Source organism: Hypanus sabinus, chromosome 4 (genome assembly GCF_030144855.1).
Source record: "Hypanus sabinus isolate sHypSab1 chromosome 4, sHypSab1.hap1, whole genome shotgun sequence".
Lineage (NCBI taxonomy): Eukaryota > Metazoa > Chordata > Chondrichthyes > Myliobatiformes > Dasyatidae > Hypanus > Hypanus sabinus.
Window position 1 is genome coordinate 56,794,926 of NC_082709.1, and position 9,325 is coordinate 56,804,250.

The 9,325-nt window shown below is 40.6% G+C and overlaps 1 protein-coding gene across 6 annotated transcripts in view; it reads left to right on the forward strand.

Moving 5' to 3' along the window:
- Positions 1 to 7,429, forward strand: part of si:ch211-227n13.3 (uncharacterized) — a 40,257-nt gene extending 32,828 nt beyond the window's left edge. For all 6 annotated transcript variants that reach the window (XM_059967119.1, XM_059967121.1, XM_059967120.1 and 3 more), the window contains 2 exons: positions 2,602 to 2,708; positions 6,655 to 7,429. In XM_059967119.1, the coding sequence (XP_059823102.1) occupies positions 2,602 to 2,708; positions 6,655 to 7,249 (702 nt within the window). In that variant the 3' untranslated portion in view covers positions 7,250 to 7,429. The remainder of the gene's footprint in view (positions 1 to 2,601; positions 2,709 to 6,654) is intronic.
- Positions 7,430 to 9,325: the final 1,896 nt, after the last annotated feature.

Consider the following 9,325-nt stretch of genomic DNA (forward strand, 5'->3'; position numbering starts at 1 on the left):
AGCCATGGGAGTCTGTAGGTTTATTAAAGATATTAATAGACATTTTGTCTCAGGAGGTGAAGACATTGAGAAAGGGGAGAGAGGTGTCAGAAATGTACTAAGTGAATTTAAGGGCAGGGTGGAAGTTGGAGGCAAGTTGATGAAATTGATGAGCTCAGCAATGGTTTCAAAGGTACATTTAATGTCAGAAATGTATGCAATATACATCCTGAAATTCTTTTTCTTCACAACCATCCACGAATACAGAGGAGTGCCCCAAAGAATGAATGACAGTTAAACGTTAGAACCCCCAAAGGCCCCCCCTCAGCTTTCTCCTCTCACGCATAAGCAGCAGCAAAGCAACATTCCCCCTCCCCAACCAGCAAAAAGAAGCATCGGTGCCCCCCCGCCAAGCACTCAAGTGTGCAGCAAAGCATCAATAAAGACACAGACTAGTAGTATCCCAAAGACTACTCATTCACCCGTTAATGGTGTATGAAGCAGTACCAGGAAAGGCTTGATACATGGACGGTTTCAAGCAACAAACAAAAAGGCAGGCAAAGCTGGGGCCCATGCTGGTGCCCATGGTGCACCTTGAGATGGAAAAAGTAGGAGTCAAAAGAGAAATTATTGAATGTGAGGACCAGTTCCAGCAGATGGAGAGTGGTGGTGGATGAGAACTGGTCAGGTCTGTTGTAGAGAACAAAGTGGAGAGCTTTAAGACCTTTGGAATATAAGTGTATAAGGATTGAGCAGCCATGGTGAAAATGAGGTGATCAGAGCCAGAGAATTGAAAATTGTTGAGATTAAGAGCATATAAAGTGTCATAGATTTAGGTGGGAAGGGATTGAATCAAGGTGGAGACAAACGGATAATGTTGCAAATTAATATGCTTTCATTCGGACTAAGAAATGTTACAAACCTGCTTTAAGTGGCAAAGCAGATGGTGAAGTGAACAGAGTATTTGCAATTATCTGAAGAAACCAGATGACACTCTGTGTTGGTGTTGAAATGAAGGACAATGCATTACCTGTTGTGTATTTCTAGCCAACTTATATAGAGGAAAATTTGCAAGTTGAATACTTTGTATTGTTACGAATGTGCCACAACTCTGAGGGGCTAAAGGGTACAAAGTCGCCCCCTCCTTTTTGAGAATCGCAAGATCGCTATTAATTTAGGTCTGGGACCCAGGAAATGAGAGAGAATCCACAAGGTTTGGAATGTGTCCTGGCCTCCGCAAAACAAAAACCCCTGATAACGGCTATTGTCTCTTGGAGATGGAATTGTGTATTGAGTACTGTACTATTCATTGAAGCCCCTCAGGGGATGACCAGAGGGGGCTGGTTGAGGGATTGCATCATCCCAACCTGATTGACATCTGAGACCCCGTGAGTAAGGATAAAAGAGGGTCTGGGGAACAACCCCTTTAGACGCACCAGGAGAAACACTGGAAATCCAGTGACAGCGTTTAATAGCTACAGCCGGTGGGGGTTCGTGTGCGTCCTTCCCCTGCCTGGGTTGGCAGGCTCACCACGGAAGAATGGCTTAGCTAAAGGAGAGGCCACAAGTGAACGGCCACACCAACGGGACTCCTGACGGATCGAAATCATAAAGGTTGGAAAACCCGTAGCGGTAACTGGTCCCATTCTATTCCTATTTCTGTCTCTCTCCAACAAAGTGCAACACGCGACAACCAAAAGACGGCAGCTTGTGGAACTGCAGTGAACTGTATATTTCAATCGGACAATTCATTATCCCCTAGACAACGATAGATCTTATTTCTTATTGATTATTATTATACCCGCACTTTTAGATTTAGTATTGACGACGTATATTATCTGTATATTTGCATTGATATTATTTTTGTGTATTTTTACCAATAAATACTGTTAAAAATAGTATCATCAGATTTCAACGGACCTCTCTATCTTTGCTGGTAAGTGACCCAGTTACGGGGTTCATATCAGTATAAGGAATAGCCAGTCCTGATGTAAACTGGAATGGCTGGTTTTAAGAGATGCCTGAATTCAGAATTGAGTTTTGAGGTCAGTAACATGGCTGGATGGAAGGTGGAAAGCAGTTCCTTGGTTCTTTGTGACTTCATTGGAACAACAAGAGGCCAAAAACAGAGGTCATAGTGGGATAGAGAAATTAAGTGACTGGCAACTAGAGTCCACAGTCAGCTTTGTGGAAGGAGGAGATGATTTGCAAAGCATATACCTGGCACCAACTGTGTCTGTATCACTTCATTTTCTCACTTTCACTCTATCATTTACATTTCATTTGTTTTCAACTCGCAACAATCTTCCCTCTCTTCCTTGCCACTTAAATCAAGTTATCTTGATAAAGCCTACAGAAAATGTTGAAGGAGCTCAACATCTATGGATGGGACAATTTATTCCTGACTTGCTGGGTTCCTCCAGCATTTTGTTTGTTGCTCAAGATTTCCAGCATCTGCAAAATCGCTTGTGTTTGTCTTGATGAAATATTGTCAACCTGAAATGTTAACTTGCTCTGTACTAATACTGACTGGCCAGGGGATTTCCAGGATTTTCTGGCCATTTAAATTGAGTTTAAATTGTTGAGTCTTCTAATTTTGGTTGTGATTCTAATTGCAGGGAGATTGAGTTACCGATAAGGTACCTGCAATCACTGGGAAAGTCTGCCCAGGTGAAAGAAACAACAAAATGGATTCCCCAGTGTTCCAGGCCTCATGTGTTTCTACACAGGTAAAATTGTGTGCCTGTTCCTCCAAAAGATGAGTTTTAGGCTCTTCTTTTCCCTGATAAAGTGTTTTTGTTTCACTCCTCTAAAAGCAGCATTCAGTGCATTTTGTAGAATTACACTGGGTCCGATTTTTCCAATGAAGCTATTATTGGATTTGGAAGCGTTTGGCTCAATGAAGAACTGGTGTCCATGTATCAAGACAATAGCGTTCATGATCAAATATTTTAAATAACCTCATCTCTCCTGATTGTGGATTAAAAAATAGTTATAGTTGAGGTAGACTGATCAGTATCAGTAAAGTGCTATGATTGTCTCACTATTCATGAACTTTAGTTTTTTCTTACACTGTTCCTTAAAACTTATTTAATTTATTGATTGTTCCCAATAGCTACTTAAAATATATTTTTTCTCAGATTTTTGATCTATTATCCTGTGGTACTCTCCTGAATTAGAATTATAGCTTAATCAAGCGGTCTTAAATTTTAACAAAATTGCCTTTTTGGTCAGTTCATTGTCAGTAGTGTTAAAGTTTCCACCATCTTGTCCCCACGATTCTCATTTTTGACATAAATCAACCTTCCCTCTTATTTCTACTGTCTCTACTGCTATAATGGCCCCATTTGTTGTCTGTGACCTGTCTTGGCTGCAGTATTCAAGATGCATTTTGTTAAGAACATAATATACTTTGACTTTAACTGATTTATATTCTACACTGTTCAAAATCTAATTCTCCGTGAACGCTGCTCTCCTTCAGCTGTCTTGACAACCTTCATGGAACATGCGCATTTCTTAATTCTCTTTCCTATTTGAGCAATCTTGCACACAGACAAAAGTAAATCACATCTCTGTTCACTTTTGGACTGAACTGGAATCCTTCAGCCATTGAAACCTGGAAAACTTAGACATTGCCAAATGCTTAAGTCCAAGGCCTACCCAGTAGATAACATCAACTGCTGTACCTTCAACTTTCCTGGTAACTTCCTCAAAAAGCTCTGTAAGATTGGTTAGACATAACCTACCACACATAAAGCCACACTGACTATTCCCAATCAATCCCTGTCTATCCAAATACTTAAATGTCCCTTGGAATACCTTGGGAACCAGGATGCTCCATTTTTTGGCAGATGGAGAGGAGGTGGCATGATGGCCCCAGCAGATTCACAGTTGAAGGCCTCATCTGGAAGGACTATTTGGGACCCTGAATGGGGGTGAGGGAGCAGGTGAATGGGTGGGTTCAGTAAGTACATTTAATGTAAGAAAAATATATACAATATATATCTTGAAATTCATTTTCTTTGCAAACATCCACAAGAACAGCCTCAAAAAATGAATGACAGTTAAACGTTAGAACCCCGAACCTCCCCCACCAGCTCCCCCTCCCACGCATAAGCAGCAGCAAGGCAATGGCCCCCCCCACCACCACCAGAAAAAAGCAACGCTGCCCTCCATCAAGCACTCAAACGTGCAGCACTTTGGCCAGTTGCAAGGATATTCATAATTACATTGAAATAAATGGATTATGGTCACTAGATGCAAAGTGTTCCCCTGCTCTAAAGGACCTCTAATATTGCAGTCTCTTAGTTGGGACCTGTATGTACCAATTAAGGAAACTTTCTTGACAAACTCTTTCCCATCCAGTCCTTCTTACAGTATGGGAATCCCAGTCAATATGTGGAAAGTTAAAATCATCTATCACAACCTTGTGTTCCTTTCAACAGTCTATGATTTCTTTACAAGTTTACTCCTCTAAATCCTGTGGACTTTTGGGTGGTCTATAATATAATCCTACTAATGTGGTCATACCTCATTTGTTCCTCAGATCTGTCCATAAAGCCTCACTAGATAAGCTCTCCGGTCTGAGCACTCCCATGACATTTTCCCTGACTAGAAATGCTACTGCCCCTTTAGTCCCTCTTGCTCTATTACATCTAAAACAACAGAACCCTGGAAAATTGAGCTGCCAGTCCTGTCACTCCTGCAACCAAATCTCACTAATGGGTACAATGTTGTAATTCCACGTGTTGATCCATGCCCTAAGCTCATCTGCCTTTCCTACAACTCTTGAAATTGAAATATACACAGCTGAAAATATTAGTCCCACCACATTTTTGATTCCTGACTTTGTATGTAGGTTTAACACTATCTTTCTCCACAACCACTCCACTGTCTATTCCTATCTCCCTGTAACTCTAGTTTAACACCCCCCCCCCCCCCCCCCCCCGTGCAGCAATATCATTGGGCTCTCCACGATTGCCATTTGTGTTAGAATGAGGCTACTCGTGGACCAACATGTTGGAATGGGCATTACAATGTTTGGCTACCGGGAAGTTCTGCTTTTGGCGGATGGAGCGGAGGTGCAGTTCAGGTGCAAACCGAGAGCCCAATGATCCAGAAGTTTGAAGACCGCTTCAGCCATCCTACCCCATGTCATTGGTACTGACATAGACCACAGCCTCGGGCTGCTCACCCTCCCACTTAAGAATGAAGTGGACTCGATCCAAGATGTCTCTGACCCTAGAAGGCAACATACCAGGAAACTCGTTCTCATCCACATAACTTCCTTTCTGTTCTCCTACTGAGAAATCCACCATCACTATAGCTTACCTCTTCCCCGCCCCCCTTCCCTTCTGAGCCACAAAGCCACTCAGTGCCAGAGACCAGACTGCTGGGACCAGATCATTCAGCTACCCCCAACCCACCTCCCCTCCACTCCCCAGCCCAACAGTATCCAAGAAAGGAGCATTCCACTCTCCTGTCAAGCATCTCCGTTGCTCTAAATCTGTATCAAAAGAAAGGCAGAACAAATAATGAAAAAATATATACATATGGCCTATGCCTCTCCTTGCCAAAGTCTCAACTCCCCACTCCAACACAGGCCCACTCACACAATGTCTCTGCTTAAACTATTATCTTTTTATTGGATCTTGCCAATTGATATAGGAATTGGAGACAATGGAGCAAAAGGGTAAGATTGTGGTAAATGCGCTTCAAATGGTAAATCTGAGGTTGCCCGCTTTGGATATGGTGTATTAGTTATAATTTACAAGTTAGTGCAATTCCAGAAACTTGAACTCCCTGCATATTACATCAGGGTATCACAGAAATACAGAAATTCAAAGACTAATGGAATGTCATCTCATAGTTTTTGTCTCCTTGTAGTTTTCCTCAAAACTTGTATATAAAAACTCTGATCAGACCTGTTCTGGACAGCCAGAAAAGTGAGATGTTCCTTGAAAGGAATGCAATCGAGGCATGTCGGCAGGTAGAGAAACTAAGGGCAAAATTGAGAGAAATCAGAAATAGATTCCTAGGAAGTTAAAGGGATAAGAGATTATTTTTGCCCTGCTGCCTTTTGAGTCTAGGTCAAGAAAGGAAAATTAGAGTTTTCTGAAGTGGTTAGTTGTGTAATAGGGTCTAACAATTTTGAACTCTTCTACAATTGGAAACTGATGCTGGATGTATTGTTAATTTTATTCTTGAATAGATTTGATAACTAAACATATTTAAGGATATGGGATTGGAAAAGAAGGCATGAATCAATAATTACTGGAGTTAACTGTCAAGACTGGCCTCTGTTTCCATTCAGAATATAGCCAAATTAAGTGAAACTATTGTGTCACTGTATGATGTAATTTCTTCATTTAGAAGTCCACCTCTGCCTGAAATATACAATGTGATTTTGGATGGCTGAATGGTGAGGGGCCTCCAGCTGAAATGGGAGTTTAACTTTTCTTGGGTTATTTTAGTATGGGACTCCTTGGGTGTGAGAAGATGGAGGTAGGCTACTTTAGTTTAGGTTGTAAGTAAGATTAAATAAAAATGTTATCAAACTAATGCTTCCTCCTATTTAATACAAAAATCTTAGTGATTTATTGGCTGCATCCTTTTTTTGAGATGAAGGGGATGGAAATGAGAAAAATAAATTAAGATGTATTACTTTAATCTCAGGAATCTACGGTCCTGTAAGAGAAAAGTTGACAAATTTCTTCATGAGAGTGGAAAGAAACAACCTCAAAAGAAAAGAAAGAGATCCAGGAAGAAAAATCTCTTTGTCTACATGCTTCCTGAAGCTCCTCCATCTGCTAATGTACTCTTAAAAAATGAAGACTCTGGATTTGAATTGGAGGTCGGTTCTGTAAAAAGGAAGCTAGCCTCGGCTGTCCTAAACAGAGAAGCAAGGCTCAAGAGAGGCAGCTGTGATTTTTCAGATGATTTGAACACCATTGAAAGTGGATTTTGCAGCTCTGACAGTAAATCGGTGCTTTATGAGAATAGCTCTTGTTTCAAGCAAGATAAGTCTGCACTTGATTTATTTGAACCTGAACCATCTACCTTTTCAACTTCAACTTTATTTTGCACTGAAAGCCATTTACATTCCCAATATGATGGTCCTCGATCATGGGAGGAAGCACCAAACGAAAGTTCCACAGTTCCTCTTAACAGTTCTTTTGGTTGGTTAAAACCTGGAGGGTTTACATCTATGATTGCGAAGTTAAAGGCTCAACATCAAATCTTACCGGGCAATGTTATTAAAGAGACATGACCTGCCCTTTAGAAACTTGCCTTAAAGAAATTCAGTACAGTGCTGTTCACATTTACAGCTATTAGGTTTTCTCTTTGCATTGTCAATTTTAATTTTTTTTCTCCTGAACTTGATCTGTTGCATTAAACAGCAGTGTTTAATCTGTAAACTTTATTTAAAATAAATGCTAAAGACTGGGAATTCCAATAGCAGTTTCTTAAATAAATAAGCATCAAACATTTCCCAGCTCAACACTAGAACAACTTTCTCTAGAATGGATTTTTTTTTTGGTTTGGTGAAAACTTTACAGCTGTAATCACTAAGGTAGGTGCTATTACTCTGAGCGGTAGCAGATGGTGCTTTATTCCAACTTGCATTGTCTTGTAGTGAGCAGAATGGCATCAAATGTGTATTTTGGTAAATGGATATTGTAACTTAAATATCAAGTTGGTACTATAAAGGGGATTTAGTGAGGTTTGTTATTTAAGTTCTGATTTAGCATCAGCTTACTACTATCCCAGTATGAAGAGACAGCTGTCAGGTTTACCCTGAATCAAAGGGGACAATCTGTAAATCTGAAATTTTTGATTTGTTCAACGTATGTTTTAATTACTTCTAAATGACTCTATCCATTGATGTGAAGCCTATGCCATCACCACCAATTTCAATTTCTTCTACAATCTGCCATAACATTACATTCCTATTTCTTGGCCAGTGAGGGTGTGGTGAAGTAACAATTATCCACTGGTTGAGTTAAAGGGAAGACACTAATATGTTGGTACATCAAGGAATGAAAATTCAGTTTGACTATTGTTGGCAGAATGATCAAGGGACAGTGAAAATTTAGGTGGATATGTGCTGAAATCTATAAGGAGTACTTGGAGCTATAAATTGAGTAAGGCCTGAGTGAATGGAATAACACTGGATAGGGCAGCAAATAGACAAGGAAGCAGACAATGTACAGTTAGCACAGATGAATGGCAGAATTTATTATGTAGAATGGATAATGATGACTGGGTCACAGAAACAACATGGAAATGAGAAACTACCACTCACTCATTCACTGGGGCAATTTATAGTGGTCAGTTAACCTTCCAACCATTGGAAGTTAGGACCAATCTGGAGTCCACCGACCCCTTGCTTAATGGTATTGATTGATGGGAACCCCGGTTCTAGAGGAAATCATGCTGTCAACAGAAAAATGCAAACTTCACATGCTAAGTGCCCAAAGTTAAGATCAAATCTAGGTTGCTGGAGCTGTGCAGCAGCTGCTCTGCAAGCTGCCCCAATGCAACATTTTCACTTTAGTGGAAATGAAGTAGTTTTAAATCTAGTTTAGGCCTAAATTTACATTTCAAATCTATCAATGTAAAGATGCAACAGTAGCATACTGGTTAATGGCACAGTAGAGATACCAAGAGTATTATGCTGGAAACATAAATTGAAGAAGGAATTGAAATTCAAGTGGAAATAATGATAATCGTGAAGCTTAAATTCAATTCTTGCATAGTACCAGGTTTCTTAAGGTTGCTATAGATGGGCATGGAGGTGGGTATAAGCTCCAAATACCCATTAAATCTCTTTAACGGTATCTCAAATGGCCTTTGATAACCGTCCAGCTCTGGATTTCATGTGTGGCTTAGCTACTTGGCATGGTGGAACTGTTTCTACTGTCAGATGGAGACAAATGCAGGTTACTGGTGCTTTGGGTTGATGGTGCTCATCAGCTACATTTGGCAATGAATCCAGGAGAACAAAAACCTCCACTGCCTTGCAGCTACACCCACTCAGGGAGAAGACTTTGGAAATAAACCCAAAGAAAAAGGCTAGAGCCAGTCTCTAAGGCAGTTCTAAGTTAAGTTCAACGCTGACTGCCAACTCCCACAATGCCATGGGGGCCCAACTTTATAGGTCTCTGCCATTTCTTTGGCTTCAACTGTATATGGGCAGCAACTTGCTCTCCATATTATACAGCTTTGGCTTGCGTATCATGTAGATAGCTGAGACACACATCCATGGTCAACCTCAACAAACTGAGGAGCTCATAGCACCACAACAACCTAAGTTGTGACCAGTGATGTCTGGAACTGATGTGTG